We start from the raw sequence: 23,920 nt of genomic DNA, 5'->3' as shown, positions 1-23,920 counted from the left end.
AGCGTGAGGGGGGCGTGGCCTGGTGTCTCATTACCTCAAAAGCTCCCGATTGGGGAGATTCAGAAGATAGGCGTGGCCAACTCCCCTCCCACTTGCTTCTACTTCAGCGTGAGAGGGGCGTGCCCTATTGTGTCATTCCCCTCAAAAGCTCCCGATTGGCTAGAAGCTGAAGATGGGCGTGGCGATTGGAAGATATATAAATAAGGCGCCAGCATGAGGCGCTCAGTAAAGTCTCGCCTCGCGGACGGGCGGGGGCAAAGATGACGCTGGAGGAGGAGCAAGAGGAGGAGCGTACCCGAGGAGGCGTGGCCAAGGAGAAAGAGGAGGATCGTAGCCGAGGAGGCGTGGCCTCTGAGGAAAAAGAGGAGGAGCTTGGCAAGAGAGGCGTGGCCTCGGATTGGAAAGAGGAGGAGCCTGGCCAGGGAGGCGTGGCCTCGGAGAAGGAGCTTAGCCGAGGAGGTGTGGCCAATGAGAATGAGCGTAGCCGAGGAGGCGTGGCCTCGGAGAAAGAGGAGGAGCCTGGCCAGGGAGGCGTGGCCTCGGAGGAGCGTGGCCTCGGAGGCGTGGCCTCGGACTGGAAAGAGGAGGAGCGTAACCTTGGAGGCGTGGCTTCGGAGGAGAAAGAGGAGGAGCTTGGCCAGGGAGGCACGGCCTCGGAGTGGAAAGAAGAGTATAGCCGAGGAGGCGTGGCCTCGGAGGAGGAGCTTGGCCTTGGAGGCGTGGCCTCGGAGGAGAAAGAGGAGGAGCCTAGACAAGGGGGCGTGGCCTCGGAAGCGGAGGAGGAGGAGCTTGTCTGCGGCATCTGCTGCATGCCTTACGACCGCTGCGGGCGCGCGCCCCGGCGCCTCGGGGGCGGGCGCGGCTCGTGGAAGCCCTCGCGCTGCCGGCACGTGATCTGCAGCGCGTGCGTGTGCCAGCTGGCGCGCGAGGGCTGGTGGGAGAAGGTCACGTGCCCCTACTGCCGGGCCGTCACCCACCTGAGGGAGCGCAGCCACCCGCTGGTGGCCGGCGTGAGGAGAGGCAGCGGCGCCGGGAGGAGGCGCCTCGTCCTCCCGCCCATCGACGCCGAGCTCTGGCACCGCGTCGCCCGCCGCCAGGAGCAGGAAGAGGCGCGAAGAAGCGGCAGCGAAGAGGAGGCCGAGAGAGAGGCCGAGGCCGCTGAGGAGAAAGAAGAAGAGGATGGCGACGCTGAGGAGGAGGGGCAATGGCGGCTTTGGAGGGCCCTCAAGAAGCTCGTCAAGGGAGGCAGCCGGGCGCATGCGCAGAGCTGGAGGGGGCGTGGCCGGAGGAGCTCTCTGGAGGCGGGGCGATGGAGGAGGGCGGAGCCTATCAACCGTGAGTGGCCCTCCCTCTACCTCTCCCTCCCCACCTTGTATGTCTCACTTCATACTACTTATTATCATGTTTACTTATTATATCCCGCTTTATTCTCTCCAAAGCGGCTCACATTGGTCTCCTGTGCCATGCTCATAATATAATACATTGTATTTTCATAAAATGTTATATTATAATGTAATACAATATAACACTACTAATAATAATACAATATTATAATTATATTTAATATTACATGTAATATTACTAATAATAATTAGTAATATTACTCATTAATATTAATATTACTGATAATATTTCAATATATTATGATGTTTATTATATCCTGCTTTTTCTCTCCATAAAGAGACCCAAAGCGGTTCACATTTGCCTCCTGTGCCATGCTAACAATATAATATATTGTATATTTATACAATATTTATATTATTATAATGCAATACAATAGTACTAAAAATACAATATTATTATTATATATATTTATATTACATGTAACATTACTAATAATATTACAATATATCATTATGTTTGCTTATTATATCCCGCTGTATTCTCTCCAGAGCGGCTCACATTGGTCTCCTGTGCCATGCTAATAATATAATATATTGTATATTTATATAATATTTGTAATATTATAATGTAATACAATATAGTACTGCTAATAATAATGCAATATTGAAATTATATTTTATATTACATGTAATATTACTAATTGATATTAATATTACTAATATTACTAATAATATTACAATATATCATTATGTTTGCTTATTATATCCTGCTTTTTCTCTCCATAAGGAGTCTCAAAGCGGCTCACATTGGTCTCCTGAGCCATGCTAATAATATAATGTATTGTATATTCATATATTTATAGTATTATAATGTAATAAAATGGAATACTAATAATAATACAATATTATAATTATATATTTTATAGTACAGGTAATATTACTAATAATGTTACATTATTAGTAATATTACACTTAATAATATTCCTTCTTTGGAAGCTTTTAAACAGAGGCTGGATGGGCATCTGTCAGGGGTGATTTGAATGCAATATTCCTGCTTCTTGGCAGAATGGGGTTGGACTGGATGGCCCAGGAGGTCTCTTCCAACTCTTTGATTCTATGATTCTATGAATATATTATGATGTTTACTGATTATATCCCGCTTTTTCTTTCCATAAGGAGTCTCAAAGCGGCTCACATTGGTCTGTGCCATGCTAATATAATATCATATCTATAATATAATTACTTTTATATTACATATAATATTACTAATAATATTACAATATATTATGATGGTTAATTATTATATCCTGCTTTTTCTCTCCGTAAGGTTACTCAAAGCATCTCACATTTGTCTCCTATGCCATGCTAATAATATAATATATTGTATATTCATTTAATATTTATAATATAATGTAATACAATATAATACTAATAATACAGTATTACAATTATATATATTTATAGTACATATAACATTACTAATAATATTACAATATATTATGATGTTTACTGATTATATCCCGCTCACATTGCTCTCCTGTGCCATGCTAATAATATAATATATTGTATTTTCATAAAATATTTATAATGTAATACAATATAATACTACTAATAATACAGTATTATAATTATATATTTTAATATTACATGTAATATTACTAATAATAATACAATATATTATGATGTTTACTGATTATATCCTGCTTTTTCTCTCCATAAGGAAACTCAAAGCCGCTCACATTGGTCTCCTGTGCCATGCTAATTATATATATATATATATATATATATATATCTTCCCATAATATTTATAATATTATAATTATATATTTTATATTACATGTACTATTACAAATAATATTACAATATATTATGATGTTTACTTATTATATCCCGCTTTTTCTCTCCATAAGGAGACTCAAAGCGGCTCACATTGCTCTCCTGTGCCATGCATATAATATAATATAATATAATATAATGTCATATAATGTCATATAATGTCATATAATATTTATAATATATATATTTCATATTACATGTAATATTAATAATAATATTGCAATATATTATGATGTTTGCTTATTATATTCTGCTTTTTCTCTCTGACTGAAAGCTCACATTGCTCTCCTGTGCCATGCACATAATGTAATGTAATGTAATATTTATAATATAATTATATATTTTGTATTACATATAATATTAATAATAATATTGCAATATATTACGATGTTTGCTTATTATATCCTGCTTTTTGTCTCTAACTGAAAGCAGCTCACATAGGTCTCCTGTGTCATACTAATATAATATATTGTATATTCATATAATATTTATAATATTATAATGTAATACAATATAATACTAATAATAATACAGTAATATAATTATATATTTTATATTGCATGTACTATTACTAATAATATTACAATATATCATTATGTTTGCTTATTATATCCTGCTTTTTCCCTCCATAAGGAGACTCAAAGTGGCTCACATTGCTCTCCTGTGCCATACTAATAATATAATATTATAGTCATATAATATTTATAATACTATAATTATATATCTTGTATTACATGTAATAATAATATTGCAATATATTATGATGTTTACTTATTATATCCTGCTTTTTCTCTCCATAAGGAGACTCAAAATTGCTCACATTAGTCTCCTGAGCCATGCTACTATAAATATAATATAATATAATGCAATATAATATATTGTGTATACATATAATATTTATAATATTATGATGTAATACAATATAATAATACAACATTATAATAATATATTTTATATTACATGTAATATAACTAATAACACTACAATATAATGATATAGTACAGAATGGTGTTGTTCATTCGTTCAGTCGTTTCCGACTCTTCGTGACCTCATGGACCATCCCACGCCAGAGCTTGCTGTTGGCCGTCACCACCCCCAGGTCAATCCAGTCTCTTCAAGGATGCCATCCATCCATCTTGCCCTTGGTCGGCCCCTCTTCCTTTTTCCTTCCATTTTCCCCAGCATCATTGTCTTTTCTAAGCTTTCCTTTCTTCTCATGATGTGGCCAAAATACTTCATATTTGCCTCTACTATCCTTCCGTCCAATGAGCAGTCGGGCTTTATTTCCTGAAGTATGGAGTGGTTGGATTTTCTGGCAGTCCAAGGCACTCTCAGAACTTTCCTCCAACACCACAATTCAAAAGCATCTCTTCCTTCGCTCAGCCTATATATTATGTATAAATATAACACAGACAATCACATATCAATTCCTCTGTCGGTGATCCGGAAGCTCAAGTTGGTACTAAATGCAGCTGCTTAGCTTCTTGCGGGAATTCCGATGAGATGCCACATAACACCAATCTTACTGCAGCTGCATTGGTTACCAATTGAGCACCGGATCACTTTCAAAGTGATGGTAATCACCTTTAAGGCCTTGCATGGTCTGGGGCCAATATATCTGAGGGACCGCCTCACCCCCTACCAACCCCAGAGATCCCTCCGTTCTGAGATCTATTGGAAATTCCCAGTGTCAAGACCTTGCGTTTAACAGCAACCAGGCGCAGAGCCTTGACAGCAGTGGCACCATCGCTCTGGAATACTCTGCCACCTGAAGTCCGTGCCTTGCGGGACTTACCAGCTTTCCGCAGGGCATGTAAGACATATTGCTAATATTACAGTGTAGTGGCATAGTACAATATAGTAATACTGTGCTATGCTAATAATTATAATCTATTGTATATACATATAATATGGATCATAATATTGTATTACAATATAATACATTCCCCAAAGGGATTCAGGGCAGCGTACAACGATTACAGTAAGTTCATAGTTATATGTAGTCATTAGTTATTATGATTTATTTGTGTACTTTATGTTGGTATTGAATTTGTCATTAGTTTGTTGTAAACTACCTTGGGTCCCCCCAGGGGTGAGAAAGGCAGTATATAAACAAAGTAAATAAATAAATATAACATAGACAATAATCACATCAATTTATACAACAAAATAGCACAGTAGTGTAAACATAAATATTTTTAAAGACTATTTAGCCCACTAAAAACTGTGTAAGTATACACATACATACTGCTTAAAATCAGCCAGTTCCTATGATCAGGGTATCCAGCATTATAAATTGTAATTCTAATCACCCTTTAAGGTCCTGTCCGATAGTGTGGTTGATACACTTAGCCATTACCAAAAGCCTGCTTAAATAGCCAGGTTTTCAACAAAAGTTATGAATGAGGGTAGGTGCTTGTCTAATTTCCGTAGTGAGGGCATTCTAAAATCAGGAAGGGCATACCCGGATGGCGCTCTCCCTCGTCTCCACCAACCTCGCTTGTGAGGGAAGTGGGATCGAGAGGAGGGCCTCTCCGACTGATCTTAGAGCCCAAACAGATTCATAAGGAGAGATGCGGTCATGTAAATAGCAGGACCCAAATCTTATAGGGCTTTATCGGTTTTAGCCTGCTGCCGAAAGGACAGAGGGAAGGCCTGCTCTCGTTCTCACCAAATGAGATTGAGATGGAGGTCGGACTGAGAGAAGGGCCTCTCTTGAAGATCTCAGGGCTTGCCAGGTTCGTACAAGGGGATGCGGTCAGCCAAATAGCCTGGCGCTGAACCGTCAAAGTAGGTTTGATTCTGAAAACGACATGTGTCCTAGTGTGCATCAGGCTCCATTGATGTTTTTGGGCATTTTTAGTCACTGTCCAAATACACCTGGGTCTGCTTTCTCTCCTACTTAGTAACATGATAGCAGCCTTCAGCTGAATGTTGCAGATGTGTTAACTTCTGTTTCCCAGAATTAGAAGTCTCCATATGAATTCTGGTGATGAATAAGAAATATTTATTTTTGTCCACTTCTTTGTATTGATGAAGGTGGAATAGTTAAGACTTGATGCACTTGGCCGTAGTGGACAAAGGTTTATGCCTGGAGTGAAGTAGCTTTTAAGCCCCCAGACCACATTCACTTTCAGAGTAGTTCTCAACATGGTGATATTCGAATCCTGGTTGGACCTAAAATGCCAGTGTGTATTAACATAATGTGTTTAATGCTACTAAATCATCTTGTTGTTATTTGTTCGTTCAGTCGTTTCTGACTCTTCGTGACCTCATGGATCATCCCATGCCAGAGCTCCCTGTCGGCCGTTACCACCCCCAGCTTCTTCAAGGTCAAGCCGGTCACTTCAAGGATCCCATCCATCCATCCCTCTTGCCCTTGGTCGGCCCCTCTTCCTTTTTCCTTCAATTTTCCCCAGCATCATTGTCTTCTCCAAGCTTTCCTGTCTTCTCATGATGTGGCCAAAGTACTTCAACTTTGCTTCTAATATCCTTTCCTCCAATGAGCAGTCGGACTTTATTTCCTGGTTGGATCTTCTCGCGGTCCAAGGCACTCCCAGAACTTTCCTCCAACACCACAGTTCAAAAGCGTCTATCTTCCTTCGCTCAGCCTTCCTTATAGTCCAGCACTCGCATCCATTGGTTACTACAGGGAATACCATTGCTTTAACTATTCGGATCTTCGTTGCCAGTGTGATGTTTCTACTCTTCACTAGTTTATTGAGATTGGTCATTGCTCTCTTCCCAAGAAGTAAACGTCTTCTGATTTCCTAGCTACAGTCTGCGTCTGCAGTCATCTTTGCACCTAGAAATGCAAAATCTGCCTCCACATTTTCTCCCTCTATTTGCCAGTTCTCAATCAGTCTGATTGCCATCATCTTGGTTTTTTTGGATGTTTAACTGCAACCCAGCTTTTGCACTTGCTTCTTTCACCTTGGTTAGAAGGCACCTCAGCTTCTCCTCGCTTTTGGCCATCAAAGTGGTATCATCTGCATATCTAAGGTTGTTAGTGTTTCTTCCAGCAAATTTAATTTTAACTTAGGATAGTCATTTTAACCCAGGCATGGGCAAACTTTGGCCCTCCAGGTGTTTTGGACTGCGACTCCCACAATTCCTAACATCCGGTGGGCTGTTAGGAATTGTGGGTGTTAACGTCTAAAACCGGAGGGCCAAAGTTTGCCCATCTCTGATTTGGCCTCTCAAGGAATAAAAAGAAACCAGTGTAAAAAAAATAGGAAACCAGACAGTGAAGGTCTTATGGAGGAAAGATCCATCTGAGGAACTCCTGGAAGGTCTTATTGATCCCTGGTATGAGATTACCCTGTCCTGGCATAATGCTTTTGTCAGTTTACATTTTTTTTATATAATATAGGCCTGTGTATTCATGAAAGATTGATTCCCAAACCCTGTGTGTGATACAATTTTGTGATAAACTTTTCTACCTGAAATGAATGATGTCTTGAGCTTTTAACCAATGCATACCACAGAAGTGCTTTGGAGAGCCTATTGATTCCTAGAGAAATGTTACCTTTAGTCTCTATCACAATCTTGAAGAAGTTGACCATAGAATTGCACAAGAAGCCTAGGAAGAATGCTTCTCTAGAAATTGCCAGACCTTTAGAAGTATTCTATACCATTCAAAATTCTTTGGATGTAAACAAAATGGTATTCAAATCAATCATGTAATAAGTAGGCCTGCTGTACCTCAGGACTTTTAACTTTAAGTGGAACAGAAACACAGTTAAATATCCAGAAAAGATTCTCATTTCCTTGCATTGGTCATGGGTCACTGTCAGGCCTGTAGCAAGGGGGTGGTTTTAGGGGTACAAACCTGGTTTACTCATGAATTTTAACTGGTTAACCAAATCTCCATGCTAAGTCTATGAGATGCAAAAAATTAAGAGTCCCTCCAGAACTGTAAGCACTATCTCAAGCAAATATTGACAATTTATTCACACTGTCATTACTTGCAGCAATAGCCGATGTAGTGAAGCAACCAAGTTGGGAGGGCGAGGGGTGTTGAATGCTCTCATTAAGGAGGCCAGACTTGGTGGAGGTGGTTGACAGGGGCAGAGCTCCAGGCTATTGAAGGTTGTTCTGCCCCCTGCTGTGCTCTTTGCTTCAGCGTGAGCTAGGAGGCAGGTTTCAACCCCCCCCCCCCCCCCGAAATTTTCAACTCTCCCCAAAATTTTCAACCCCCCCCCCCAAAAATTTCAACCCCCCCCCCCCCCCGAAATTGTCAACCCTCCCCGAATTTTTTTTTCTGGCTACGGCCCTGGTCACTGTGGTGGTGTAGTCTGAGTTTTGGACTAGGGCTTTGGAAGACAGGTCAAATTCAGACATAAAACCAACTGGGTGACTCTGGGCAAGTCATATTCTCTGCCTCAGAGGAAGACATGGTCTCTTTTGAGTAAAACTGGCTCTGAAAAAACCTTGTGCTAGGACTGCCATGAGTCAGAACTGATTTGAAGTAATGAGAGTGATGCTTGTATGTGTTTGTTGTGGTTGTGTTGGGTGTCCTTGGCGTACAGCTTGTGAAATCTGTCCATGCTCCAGGCAAAAGAACAAAGCAGGATGGACAGGATGGAGCGGGCCATTGAGAGATGGCTTCTTCCTTTTGTGCTGCTGTTATCTGTCCAGGATTGCACATGCTTTACAAAGTGATGCTGGAAACGAGTAAGCCACTCAGCCAGAACGGAAGCTTATTTAGGCCCCTACATTGCCCCATTCTGAGATGCATTCAAACATCTTCAGTGACTCGGAAGCAGCACGAAATCACTTGGGGGGCTTTGAAGGGCATATTTACTCCCAGGGTTGCAGGTTCGTGGAAGAATGGAAAAACCTAAACTACTGTGTTTGGGGAGTAATTTTGTGATTTGGTGGCAAATCACTGTCATTTTCAAAGGGGGCTATAGCTTTGGGGGAGTCATGAAGAACACAAAAAGAAGTTGATGGTTAAAGTCAAGCGCGTTAGTATAATTAACCTCCCCTGCAAGGGTATCCCTCTGGGCAGCTAAACCCAGGAAGTCCCAACTGGATGCCCCCCCCCCCCAGGGGCAAACCAAGAATGGGCCACTTGGAAATCCCTGAACAGACTCAGAAGTGGAGTGAGCAGATCAAATTCACATAACATAGAATCATAGAATCAAAGAGTTGGAAGAGACCTCATGTGCCATCCAGTCCAACCCCCTGCCAAGAAGCAGAAATATTGCATTCAAATCACCTCTGACAGATGGCCATCCAGCCTCTGTTTAAAAGCTTCCAAAGAAGGAGGTTCCACCACACTCGGGGCAGAGAGTTCCACTGCTGAACGGCTCTCACAGTCAGGAAGTTCTTCCTCATGTTCAGATGGAAGACAACCTGGCAAAATGTCACGACCTAAAATAATCCCACATCTTGTATGAATGTGGAGCAGAACAGATAACTCCGCATCTGTATGCTTGTCCACTATGCCCTGCCTCATGTAGAGAGGAAGAATTGTTGGAGGCTACAGACAATGCCATTGCTGTTGCCTGTTTTTGGTCAAAAGATATTTAGCCGCTTGTGCTCCTTCTATTTTTATCAGTTTTTATACTAATTTTTGCAATGCTTTTGAGATGAAACAAATAAATATCCTCCCCTGTATCTTTTCCAGCTTAATGAAATGTTAGCTGCTTTCATTAATACCCAACTCGTATTTGTTGAACACCTTTTATAGATGACAGTGCATCAAACCCTTTTAAACGTTAAGTGGAGCATCAAAGAAAACAAAGCCATCAACTTCATGAGAGTAGTTCGTATCTGACATTCTTTCCTAGAGGCGTTTACTGATGGTTAGCACGTGTCGTACTCTTGCCTTTTTGCCAAATAGGCCAAAGCAATCAACATGAATTTGTTCCCACCTTTGCAATTTCTCTGTGAGGCAGGCCAGGTTGAGACGGACTAACTGGCTCAACAGGTCACCAAACTAAGTTGAAATGCTCAGTGGAGACTTAGAGCTGGATTTTCCCAGGTTCCAGGCTTATTTTTGAACTACTGCACCATGCAAGCTCTGATGGTGCTTTAAAGAGAGGCAGGGAAATCCCAATGAGTCCGAAATAGATGCCGATTGTTCCTCTGCTGCCTCCACATTTTACTCCTTCAAGATTGTGTTCATTCATCTCTTTTGCTTATTTCTGTCTTTAGAATGCAGGGAGGTGTGGGTAGCCAGATTCCTTGAAAGTGAGAGCCCCATGGCTGTATTACAGTGGGACTGGATTTTGTGGAACTGAGCCCATTATTATAGTGCACCTGCCTTGTTTCTGTAGGAGGAGATTAGGTGTTCTGGTTTACAGACATTTAGATAAAATACATTCCCGCTTTAATGTCTGGTTCCTGGGAGGTGAGAGTCTGTAACAAGAGTGGCACTTGAGATGGAATTAGCATTTTGAATATTTGAATGCAAAATGGGGTCATGCTTGCCTGTTGTTCATATCCGTCCCTCTTCCTCCCCTCCAGCCTACGGGCCTGACGTGAAGGACTTGGTGCTCATGACTTGCTACATCATCTGAAGGAATGTGGAAGGCTTGACGCAACCAAGCTGATGACATGCTGCCTCAGGAGAATGTCACCTCCTTGCCATTTACAAGTTTTGGCGAAGCTGGGCCTCGGCTACTCCCAGGGTGTTCCTTCCCTGCAACATCTGGAGGATGACAAAGGTTGATGACCCTCTGATTGTCTGGTTGCCACACGTGAAAGAGTCTCATTCATCCCTGGTCCATCATTTTCTGAGATGTGAAATGCAGCAGGAGTTGGGAGACGAAACAGAAAGAGGAGGAAAGGCTAATGCATCATGACCAGTCATATGGGATGCCAGCTGACTTCTCTTTCAAGAAGAATCAAGAATATTTCTATTTCCTTGCAGACAGTTTGTCCTATGTATTTATGAAACATGAAGAGGAGGAAAGGCTAATGCATTATGTCCAGTCACATGAGATACTAGTTGATTTCTCTTTCAAGAAGAATCAAGAGTATTTTTCTATTACTACTTCGCATATAGTTTGTCCTGTGTATTTATATGCCATTTTTTAATTCTGTCCCCTCCCCTGTTTATAAATATCTGAAAAAGCATCTGAAATTGACCTGCTTTGTATGTTTAAATCTAGTGAACTTATATTTCTGGCTGTAGGGAGGAAGAAAGATAGAAGTAGTTTCCTCAAGTCCTTATTTGTGTGAATATCCTGTTTTCTTTACCTCTGCCTTGAGAGAAAATAATGTTTTACATTCTTCTTTCGTCCACTTCATTGAGAAGGCAAACAAGATGGAGAAGCATGGTGTTTCATATTGTTTATTTAGGAGGGGTATTTAAAGCTTGAAATAAAATAGAGGCAGTTCCTGTTTAGATGGGGTGATTGTCTCACACATTTTGCCTTCTTTGCTTATTAATTGGGTGCACTAGGAAGAGACAAGAGATGTTTCATTGCTAACCTCTTGTCTTCTTGGGATTGATATTCAAGCCCAGCCAGAAGGTTTTATTTCTGGCACAAAAAGGAGTTCTATAGCTTTCCGAGGTGTTGATTTGGTGGCCAAGATGCCCTTTTCTTTCCCTGCTTTGTTACAAATGAAGAAATGTGTTTACAGACTCTCCCCTATTTTCAAAATCTTACAATCAAGGTGTTTGTGAAGGATAGTTGGATCTTCCTGAATAGTGTTTTGTTGCCAGAAAGAACGTGTTTTCAATTATGGTTCTTGTTTTGATAAACATTTCTGTGAAATATACTTGGACTACATAACAATTCCGTATTTAATTCTTGCTCAAATGTCTTAAGTGTTTTTGCTATTGTAACTTATTTGAATTTTAATAAAAACTTGAGATTTGTAATACTACTTTGGCCTTTATTCCATCCAAACACATTAGGTAAAAGGAAGTGTGGCATCCTGTTAAAAAAAGGATACCAAGAGTCGTGTTAAATGGGTTGTTGTAGGTTTTTTCGGGCTATATCGCCATGTTCTAGAGGCATTTTCTCCTGACGTTTTGCCTGCATCTATGGCAAGTATCCTCAGAGGTAGTGAGGATACTCTAAAGCATGGCCATATAGCCCGAAAAAACCTACAACAACCCAGTGATTCCGGCCATAAAAGCCTTCGACAGTCGTGTTAAAAACATATGTCGTGATTCTAAATCAACTTGTACCATTTTTCATGACAAGCATGGAAAGAGGGGCTTTTGTAGTTTTAGCAGAATAGTTCTAAGACAGTACAGCTTGGTTCTACCGAAACAGCCTGATGGATGAGATGAAATAGTGTCATTCTCCCTCCTCTATCCAGTTGGGTTTCCATGGAGGAAGGGGTTCCTTTGCAGTGTCATTGAAGCCTTGCATATGTGCCTGAAAATCCTGCTTACTTTTTTCCATGTCATGACCAACTTGAGAAACTGCAAGTCGCTTCTGGTGTGAGAGAATTGGCTGCCTGCAAGGACATTGTCCAGGGGACGCCCAGATGTTTTACCATCCTGTGGGAGACTTCTCTCATGTCCCTGCATAAGAAGCTGGAGCTGACAGATGGGCTCTCACCTCGATCCCCGTATTGCTGAGAGGTGTTAAGATGTGCCTGGTTGTTTCCTCACTGCTGTTTTGCTGTTGTAATTTTAGAGTTTTTTAATACTGGTAGCTATACGGTAGACTCTGCAGGAGTCTACCGTATACCATGCACCTGTGGACAAGTCTACATAGGGACCACCAAACGCAGCGCCCAGACACGCATCAAGGAACATGAAAGGCACTGCAGACTACTTCAACCAGAGAAGTCAGCCATAGCAGAGCACCTGATGAACCAGCCTGGACACAGCATATTATTTGAAAACACAGAAATGCTGGACCACACCAACAACCACCATGTCAGACTACACAGAGAAGCTATTGAAATTCACAAGCATGTGGACAATTTCAACAGAAAGGAGGAGACCATGAAAATGAACAAAATCTGGCTACCAGTATTTAAAACTCTAAAATTACAACAGCAAAACAGCAGAGAGGAAACAACCAGGCACATCTTAACACCTCTCAACAAAAGATTTTCCCAGGCTCAGCCAGGCCTTCAAATGCTAATGAAGGTGGTCAGTTGAAACGTTCACACCTAGCTCCAGCAGAGAAGAGCTCTTTGCCCCACCCCAGCCATTCCAGATATATAAACCCATTGTCCTAATTCCAACAGACCTCACTACCTCTAAGGATGCTTGCCATAGATGCAGGCGAAACGTCAGGAGAAATGCCGCTAGAACATGGCCCTATAGCCCGAAAAAACCCACAAGAACCTAGTGATTCCAGCCATGAAAGCCTTCGACAATACATAGAATGATTTTATTAAATCTAAATGTGAGAGAAGATGGAACCCAAATGGAATATTTTAAATTGGGAAGGGACCTGTTCACATCTGGGATACAAATGATTCCTTGTTGGTATCTGAGAGCATGTGATGGTGGTGGCATCAGGCAGATCAGCTATTGCCCAGCAGCACTTCCTTGGTGTGATAGCATTGAGACTGCCTTCAGCCTCCAGTTTCTCCCTCTGGCTGACTCTTGTGAGTTGTTCTCACCCATGTGGCACAGCTGCCTCATCTTGGGGTCCTGTTTCCCTCAAGGCAAACAATGCCAGCATTTCATCAATCATATCCTGTTTGATCATCACTTAAGGACTATGAACCTGCCTCCCTCTGATGACTTGGGACAAAGGATGCTTCTAATGGACTGTGTGGGTGTCATCCATGTGACTCACTGATGGTCCACCTTTGCCTGCAGCTAACAATGCAGAACAATCAGTGTGGAGGGATGTGACTAAAGCTTTCGGTGGCCAAGGTATTTAATTCCAGAAATCCAGCTGGATACCTCCTTGAGGAAAAGCGTCTTGTGACTAGCCTTGCCACCCGTTGAGAAGCCAACCTCTGAGGAGCTGCTGCCAGTCAATGTAGGCTACTTACTGAGTACCTTTTTAGTGGTTGTAGTGGTTCAAATAATACGTTGGAAGTACTTTTCCAAAGGGTAGAGATCAATAGTGACAATTAAGAGAAAATGTTGGGAGGAATGCCACATCCTTCTACAAGGAGAGGCCAGGGCAAGGCAAATGGGACTGGAGATATTATTGCCAGCTCCAGCTCTTGAGGGACAACGTAGCCTCCAACAAGGAAACTTGAACATCAATGGACTCTAGCAAACTGTCGTATTACAATTAGCAAAGGCTGGCTTGAGCTCCTACTTAAATTCTGTGACTGCACAAAGATTCTGATGCTTTAATTTTAAAATCTGCCAGGTGGCACAGGATTCTGTAGATCACTGAAACCTCCTCAGGCAAATGCGGGATCAGGGCAGCTTCCCAAATTCGACATAAAGACCAAGGTGGAAGAATTTAGTATGTATAGACCTCACTACCTCTGAGGATGCTTGCCATAGATGCAGGCGAAACGTCAGGAGAGAATGCCTCTAGACCATGGCCATATAGCCCGAAAAAACCTACAACAACCCAATACATATTTTGTCTGGTCTGTAAAGAACTTTCTAAGAATTAAGCACCTGAAATAGGATTTATCTTGGCATTCTTAACCCAATATTTCAGGTGCTAAGTTTGATAAGGACTGGCTGCTTACCACTTGAAGAAATACAGTTTCAGGTAAGCTACCTGTTCTCCTTCGTGGTCTCTGAATCACACAATTGGGTAACTTGCAAGCAGAAGTAATTGGAGGTGGGGGTTATGACACAACAGACCATCAGGTTTATTCGCTGTGAATGATGTACGAATGATAAGAAGACTGGCTCTATGGCAGTTTGGCAAAAATTACAACAGCAAAACAACAGAGGGGAAACAAACAGGCACATAAAATCACTCTCAACAAAAGATTTCCCCCAGGCACTTCCAAGCCATTGAATGCAAATCAAGGTGATCAGCTGAAACATTCATAGCTAGCCCCAGCAGACAGGGGTCCTTTGTCTCACCCTGGTCATTCCACAGATATACAAACCCATTTTCCTACTTCCAACAGACCTCACTACCTCTGAGGATGCTTGCCATAGATGCAGGCGAAACGTCAGGAGAAAAATTGCCTCCAGAACATGGCCATATAGCCCGGAAAAACCTACAACAACCCACCGATAAGAAGACTTATGTAAACACTCCCAATGAAAGACTGTGGAATGAACCACAGAACACAACGACCAAGCTTCAAATCCAATTTTTCAAGGTATACATCAGTTTCTCAACCTGTGGGTCCACAGATGTTTTGGCCTTCAAATCCCAGAAATCCTAACAGCTGGTAAACTGGCTGGAATTTCTGGGAGTTGTAGTCCAAAACACCTGGGTACCCACAAGTGGAGAACCACTGGTATACATGAATATGCTTTTGTAAAGTTGCACAAAATAAAATTTTGAAAAATGATGTGGACAATTTCAACAGAAAGGAGGAAACCATGCAAATGAACAACATCTGGCTACCAGTATTAAAAAAACTCTAAAATTACAACAGCACAACAACAGAGAGGAAACAATCAAGGACAGCTAATCACCTCTCAACAAAAGATTCCCCCAGGCACTAGAATAGATTGAGAGAAACCCATATTGAAACATTGTTCTCTAAGCAGCAAACTATTGATCCTATGTAACCACTATGCTTTACCATAAGAATGATACAAATGAACTAAGTAATTGTATCACCTCCAAACAAACTCTCCCTCTCCATGTATAACTTCCAGCTTGAGTTTTAAAAGAAGAAGAAAACAATCCTTTGCTCCTTAGTGTCCTATTTTGCTCAGAGTACCAGCCTGTCCCCTTCCTGACCACTTTGCATTTTTAGTTAGATAAGCAAACAAGAGATCCCTTCAGCCAGGCCATGAGACCAGAGAGTGCATCACATATTTATTGATGGCAGCAGTGCGATACAAAAATAAAAGGTTCACCCTGCCACGTGAAAGAACTGACCAGCCACTGCCAGAAGGGACAGAGAGTTTTATCTATGCTGATGATCATGCCATTACTGCTCAAGCAGGGAGCTTTGAGACAATAAAACAGAAGCTTTCCGAAGCTCTAGGTGCTCTAACTGCCTATTACAGGGAAAACCAGCTGATCCCTAATACATCTAAAACACAGACATGTGCTTTTCACCTTAAGAACAGACAAGCATCCTGAGCTCTAAGGATTGCCTGGGAAGGAATCCCACTGGAGCATTGCAGCGCACCCAAATACCTGGGAGGAGTCACTCTGGACCGTGCTCTGACCTACAAGAAGCACTGCCTGAACATCAAGCAAAAGGTGGGTGCTAGAAACAATATCATATGAAAACTGACTGGCACAACCTGGGGATCACAACCAGACACAGTGAAGACATCTGCCCTTGCGCTATGCTACTCTGCTGCTGAGTAGGCATGCCCAGTGTGGAACACATCTCACCACACTAAAACAGTGGATGTGGCTCTTAATGAGACATGCCGCATTATCACGGGGTGTCTGCACCCTACACCATTGGAGAAATTACACTGCTTAGCTGGTATTGCACCACCTGACATCCACCGGGAAGTAGCAGTCAATAGTGAAAGGACCAAGGCAGTGACATCTCCAGCTCACCCCCTGTTTGGGTATCAGCCAACATGTCAACAACTTAAATCAAGAAATAGTTTTCTAAGATCTACAGAGACACTTGCTGGAACACCTCAGCAAGCGAGAGTCCAAAAGTGGCAGGCTCAAACCCAGAACCTCAACCAATGGCTGATACCAACTGAGAGACTCCCCTCTGGGCACACAGAAAAATGGGCGACTTGGAAGGAGATGAACAGACTGCACTCTGGCACCACGGGATGCAGAGCCAACCTTAAAAAAATGGGGCTACAAAGTGGAATCCACAACATGTGAGTGTGGAGAAGAGCAAACCACTGACCACCTACTACAATGCACCCTGAGCCCTGCCACATGCACCATGGAGGACCTTCTTGCGCAACACCAGAGGCACTCCAAGTGGCCAGAGACTGGTCAAAGGACATTTAATCAACTACCAAGCATGCAAACTTTTTGTTTTGTCTGTTTGTTTGTTTTGTTAAAAATGTAATACAAATGTCTGGTTGCTCCTGACATGATAGATAGATAGATAGATAGATAGATAGATAGATAGATAGATGGATGGATGGATGGATGGATGGATGGATGGATGGATGGATGGATGGATGGATAGTGGACGATGTTACTGCCAAAACTTTTTCTGCCTAGTGACTCTAGGTTTCAAACAGTGCTCTACACCTGTGCAGAATACCCAATTGTGTGATTCAGAGATACCATGAAGAAGAAAGCTGCTTTTGATGACAACTATCAGAACCTCCCAGCTGACATGGTACTGAATGCCTTTCCCAGCAGCAGCAGTTTCCAAATTATGTGCTAGCAGCGCTGGTCTATAGTGTTCAGGGGACTATGACCACATAACAAAGAAATGCTGAGAAAGCCAAGTCTTCAAGACCTTTGGTGCTACACCCAACTCAGTCATTTTCAGGGAAATGAAATGATAGATGGAGGTACCTACTCCTATAGCTGTGCAGGTGTTATTCTGCTCTCGCCTGTCTGAAACAAGATGAAAGAAAATAAAACAGTTTCCCTTAAGGTTTTGCTGACATCTACTGGTAGGAGGTTTTCCTGCTACATAAACCCCACTTCACCATAAGGAAGGCTGAGTGAAGGAAGAGAGGTGCTTTTGAACTGTGGTGTTGGAGGAAAATTCTGAGTGCCTTGGACAACGAGAAGATCCAACCAGTCCATCCTCCAGGAAATAATGCTCGACTGCTCACTGGAGGGAAGGATATTAGATGTGGCAAAGATGAAGTCCTTTGGCCACATCATGAGAAGACAGGAAAGCTTAGAGAAGACAATTATCCTGGAGAAAATGGAAGGAAAAAGGAAGAGGGGCCAACCAAGGACAAGGCGGATGGATGGGATCCTTGAAGTGACTGGCTTGACTCTGAAGGAGCTGGGGGTGGCCATGGCTGACAGGGAGCTCCGGCATGGCCCGGTCCATGACATCATGAGGAATTGGATGCGACTGAACAAATAAACAACAACAACAACAAAAACCCACTTCCCGTTTCCACTAGATGCTTTGCGTTTGACCCCAAAAGCAGAATATTCTTATTTCCTTCTCTCCTCAGCCTCAAAAAGAATGTCCACCATCCACTTTGCTAAAAACCCATGTGTTTCTTGGTGGTACGTCTTCCTTTTCCTTTGGCGTTGTGCAGCATCCAGTTCAAAAAGCCTATGGATTTTGATTTCCTTCTAAATGAAATCTGCAGATCATTTTCCCCCAAGTGCTTAGAGTTGGTCCTCTTGTATTTTCTAAACATCCCATTGCACATGGAGGGTGCTCTTACTTACTTACTTACTTACTTACTTACTTACTTACGGGATCCCTCGTAGTCCGAGGATGATCCAAGTGTAGTATCCTGGCAGTGGGTCCATAGGTGACTGTGGAACCCTATTCTTGACCTGCATCTTCTCCCACAGTGAAGGCATTGGTTTCCAGGTGGAAGGCGGTCTAGGTTGGGGTTGGCTTGATGCGCCTTCCTCTTGGCACGTTTCTCTCTTTCACCCTCCATTTGTGCCTTTTCAAATTCTGCAGCACTGCTGGTCACAGCAGACCTCCAGTGGGAGTGCTCAAGGGCCAGGGCTTCCCAGTTCTCAGTGTCTATGCCAGAGTTTTTAAGGTTGGCTTTGAGCCCATTTTAAATTTCTTTCCCTGACCACCAACATTCAGTTTTCCGTTCTTGAGTGCGGAGTAGAGCAACTGCTTTGGGAGACGGTGGTCGGGCATCCGGACAACGTGGCTGGTCCAGCGGAGTTGATGGCGGAGGACCACCGCTTCAGTGCTGGTGGTCTTTGCTTCTTCCAGCACACTGACATTTGTCTGCTTGTCTTCCCAAAAGATTTGCAGGATTTTCCAGGGGTAGCGCTGATGGAATTGTTCCAGGAGTTGCATGTGATGTCTGTAGACAGTCCACGTTTTGCAGGCATAGAGCAGAGTTGGGAGGACAATAGCTTTATAAGTAAGCACCTTGGTCTCCCTACAGATGTCCCGGTCCTCAAACACTCTCTGCTGCATTCAGAAAAATGCTGCACTCGCAGAGCTCAGGCGGTGTTGTATTTCGGTGTCGATGTTGACTTTGGTGGAGAGGTGGCTGCCAAGGGAGCGGAAATGGTCAACATTTTCTAATGTTACACCATTAAGCTGTATCTCTGGCATTGGAGAGGGATTGGCCAGTGACTGCTGGAACAGCACTTTGGTTTGGAGGGTGTTCCATAAATATGCTCATAATATTCCCTTAACATAGCTGACATTGTCAAGGATATTTTGCCGCAGAATCAGATGCTGCGAGGGCCTTGCCTGGCATCACGAGTGACAAAGGTTAGTTAGATCAGTCAACATCGTGCCTTAAAACCATGTTTAGCTTATCCCTTCCAATGACATTGCGTCTGTATTCGCTGTGAACTCATCTGCAAATTTAGATATCCTTTTTCAGTCCTGGTTGATATTGCTAGCCATAATTCAGGGGTCATAATAAAAGAGTCTGATTGTGGGAACACAGATGCCTTAAAGGGCCAGAGTCAGAGTTAATTCCAAAACAAAGTTTATGAAACAAAGGAAAAAGTCTCAGAGATACTTAACTCAATGTCTCTGGTCAAAACTCAAAGGTAAAAACCACGTTATAATCCAAATTATCCGGAGAAAAGAACTGGATTAAACAAAGTACTTCCAAAAGCCACACAAAACAGCACAGCATGCAAATGGTTAACAAAACAGAGAAGCCGCAGGAAAGAAAGCGTAGCCAATCGAAGTCCAGGGTCATAGCAAGCAGAATCCGAAGTAGCGAATTTCCAAAGTCCATGGAAGCAGCGTCGTAGTCAAACCAGTCCAAGGTCAAGGAAGGGGGAAATCCACACTCACGAGAATCCAAGCCGAGTCGAAGCACACACAAACAGGAGCAGCAACCTGCTGATCCCAACACGGAACAGGCAGCGACAAGTCCAGACAGTATCCAATGCACGAAGGTATATCAACACTTTGCCTTCTGCAAAGATTCCCCATTTCAGAGCCTACTTTTATCTTATACATCATTATCAGAAGATGAGCTGACCTCCGCCCCATTGTTATCTCTTGCAACTGTTCTTGATTCCACACGTGAATTCCTACTCCCATCTCTCCAACTTCTCCATCTTCTGTCAAGACTTAAGTCCCCCAAAGACTCAGATGTATTCCCTGATTTCTGGTCCTCATTACCAGAGAACCCTACAAATGTATCACTAGACGTCGGCTCTGCACATACAGCTTGTACCTCTTTTACCTTAGTCCAGTCCAATGTGTCATCTCCATCTTCATCACTCCCGAACCCATCACCCCCAGAGAAACCAATGAATGATTCTTCATCTGTAGGAGCAGTAAGTATATCCCGGATCCTCTTCCTCTGTCGCTCCTCATCCGATTCCAGCTCCTGAGTAACCCTCTTTGTTCTCCTATTCCCATCCATTGTATCTCCTTCCTCTCCTTCACTCATGGACCCTTCGTCCCCAGAAAACCCCTCAAATGAGTCCTCATCAGTGGGTACCATAAGTATATCGCGGATCCTTTTCCTCTGTTGTTTCTCATCCGATTCCTGCTCACGAGTACCCCTTTTTCTGGCGCCCATACTACTGTTTGCAACGTTACTTACAGGCTCTACTACAACACTGATTTTTGCACTAGAAAAATGGATGTTTGTATCCAATCTTAACATTTCTTTGGGCCTGAAAGTCCTGTTACATCTGTACCACTCTGGCAGAAGGAATCACTCCTGAGTGAATTTAAATTTAATGCCAGCGGTCCATCCACCAACACAGCTGTGTATGTCTCACTCACTGAGAACACAAATTACAAAAAGTAGAATGGATGCCAATTGAAGCAATTGAAGCATTCCAACTAAAAGGAGCGCAAGATTCATAGCTACTGTTTCATAGCTTTGCACCTGTTTTACGATGTTTTATATGATTTAAAATGAGAAAGGTGAGACTCAACCAAACAATTATTTTTCTATACTGTCAAAGGCTTTCATGGCTGGAATCACTGTGTTGTAGGTTTTTTGGGCTATATGGCCATGTTCTAGAAGCATTCTCTCCTGATGTTGACATCAGAAGAGCTGCAAGACCGAGAACATGCCAAGAGTGTCGACAAAGATCCACCCAGAGGAAAAGTGTTCTTGCCATACATCAAGGGAACCACTGACCGCACGAGGAAACATAATATACAATCTATCTACAGACCCACTAAGAAAATCCAACCAATGCTACATTCAGCAAAGGACAAGATGGGTCCTCTCACCTCTGCAGGAGTCTACCGTGTATCATGCAGCTGTGGACAAGTCTACATTTGTTGTTGTTCATTCATTCAGTCCTTTCCGACTCTTCGTGACCTCATGGACCAGCCCACGCCAGAGCTCCCTGTCGGCCGTCACCACCCCCAGCTCCTTCAAGATCAATCCAGTCACTTCAAGGATGCCAACCATCGATCTTATATCAAGTCTACATGGGGACCACCAAATATAGCAGAATTGCCCAAACACGAATCAAGGAACATGAAAGGCACTGCAAACTAATTCAACCAGAGAAGTGAGCCATAGCAGAGCACCTGATGAACCAACCTGGACACAGCATATTATTTGAGAACACAGAAATGCTGGATCACTCTCACAACCACCATGTCAGGCTACACAGAGAAGCCATTGAAATCCACAAGCATGTGGACAATTTCAACAGAAAGGAAGAAACCATGAAAATGAACAAAATCTGGCTAACAGTATTAAAAATCTCTAAAATTACAGTATAACAGCAAAAAAACACTCAAACAAAGGGAAACTCCAGAGAGGAAACAATCAGGGACAGCTAATCACCTCTCAACAAAGGATTCCCTCAGGCACTAAAAAGCCATACCAAAAAACTGCCAGGCCATCAAATGCTAATCAAGGTGGCCGGTTGAAACATTCACACCTAGCTCCAACAGACAAGAGACCCTGGACATTCCACAGATATTGTTGTTGTTCATTCGTTCAGTCGTTTCCATCTCTTCGTGACCTCATGGACCAGCCCACGCCAGAGCTCCCTGTCAGCCGTGTCCACCCCCAGCTCCTTCAAGGTCAGTCCAGTCACTTCAAGGATGCCATCCATCCATCTTGCCCTTGGTCGGCCCCTCTTCCTTCTGCCTTCCACTTTCCCCAGCATCATTGTCTTCTCTAGGCTTTGCTGTCTCCTCATGATGTGGCCAAAGGACTTCAACTTTGTCTCTAGTATCCTTCCCTCCAATGAGCAGTCGGGCTTTATTTCCTGAAGTATGGACTGGTTGGATCTTCTGGCAGTCCAAGACATTCTCAGAACTTTCCTCAAGCACCACAGTTCCAAAGCATCTCTCTTCCTTCGCTCAGCCTTCCTTATGGTCCAGCTCTCACATCCGTAGGTAACTATGGGGAATACCATTGCTTTGACTATGCAGATATTTGTTGCCAGTGTGATGTCTCACAGATATATAAACCCCATTTTCCTAGCTCCAACAGACCTCACAACCTCTGAGGAAGGCCATAGAGGGCCTTTTCGGTGGTGGCCCCTCGACTCTGGAACTCACTCCCTAAGGACATCAGGCAGGCCCCAACCCTGGCAGTTTTCAGGAGGAGCTTGAAGACGTAGTTGTTCCAGTGTGCCTTCCCGGGTTAACGATCCCATAGCACTTTGTCCCTCTAAAGCACTTTACATTTTTAGGTCTGCTCATATGTCTTTCCAAAAACGCCACTATCACCTTTTCATCCATGTTCAGCACTATTTCCAATTTTAATTTTACATTTGGCCTTCCCATAGTTTTAATTGTATGTTGTCTTATTGATAATGTTATATGTTTATGTTTATTTTAATTGCTTGTACTGTTGTGATTATTGCTTGTATTGTTGTGTTTGGGCTCGGCCTCATGTAAGCTGCACCGAGTCCCTTGGGGAGATGGTAGCGGGGTATAAATAAAGATTATTATTATTATTATTATTATTATTACTATTTATTGCTGTGTTTTGTTGTATATTGATATATTGCATTGTTGGGCTTGGCCTCATGTAAGCTGCCCCAAGTCCCTTTGGGGAGATGGTAGTGGGGTACAAATAAAGTGTTATTATATTATTATTATTATTATTATTATTATTATTATTATTATTATTATTATAGATGCAGGCGAAACATCAGGAGAGAATGCTTCTACGAGGGGTATTTTTTAAATAAAGTCCGTTTTGTTGTAGACACTAGTAGTTCGCGCGCATACCGCAATGAGCGCGTGTGTCGTGTACCGGCATGACTCGGGAACAACTGTGCTCAGTTTCCACTCTGTAGCTCACCTGTACGGTTCTGTTTTGTGCTTTAAAAATGTTTAAGACTATCAACTCACCCGCTGCATGTGAGGTTCGCTCAGTGATACGGTTTTTGTCAGCAAGGAACCTGCCTGCTGCAGAAATTCATCGACAGATTTGTGAAGTGTACGGTGATACTGTTATGAGTGAAAGCAAAGTGCGTAAGTGGTTACGACAATTCAAAGATGGCCGTGACAATGTCCATGATGAGGACCGCTCCGGTCGCCCTTCTTTGATTACAGTGAACTCTTGGTTATCGGAGCAGGCGGCAAGTTTTTATGAAGAGGGTATTTTAAGATTGGTTCAGAAGTATGATAAGTGTTTGAACAAACTTGGCAACTATGTCGAAAAATAGAGTGAAGTA

The 23,920-nt window shown here is 42.8% G+C and overlaps 1 protein-coding gene across 1 annotated transcript; it reads left to right on the top strand.

Annotated features, from left to right (window-relative positions):
• Positions 1–260: 260 nt before the first annotated feature.
• Positions 261–12,018, top strand: RNF227 (ring finger protein 227). The gene is made up of 2 exons (XM_060779918.2): positions 261–1,335; positions 10,656–12,018. Exons 1-2 carry the CDS (start codon positions 261–263, stop codon positions 10,706–10,708), a joined length of 1,128 nt encoding a protein of 375 aa, XP_060635901.2. The 3' UTR covers positions 10,709–12,018.
• The last annotated feature ends 11,902 nt before the right edge of the window (positions 12,019–23,920 follow it).

Source organism: Anolis sagrei, chromosome 6 (genome assembly GCF_037176765.1).
Source record: "Anolis sagrei isolate rAnoSag1 chromosome 6, rAnoSag1.mat, whole genome shotgun sequence".
NCBI classification, from domain to species: Eukaryota; Metazoa; Chordata; class Lepidosauria; order Squamata; family Dactyloidae; genus Anolis; species Anolis sagrei.
This window is presented reverse-complemented; position numbering and strand designations above follow the sequence as displayed.

Coding starts and splice junctions, on each gene's coding strand:
- RNF227 (XM_060779918.2), top strand. CDS start 261: ATGACGCTGGAGGAGGAGCAAGAGGAGGAGCGTACCCGAGGAGGCGTG. Junction 1,336..10,655: donor GAGGGCGGAGCCTATCAACC/GTGAGTGGCCCT, acceptor CCTCCCCTCCAG/CCTACGGGCCTGACGTGAAG.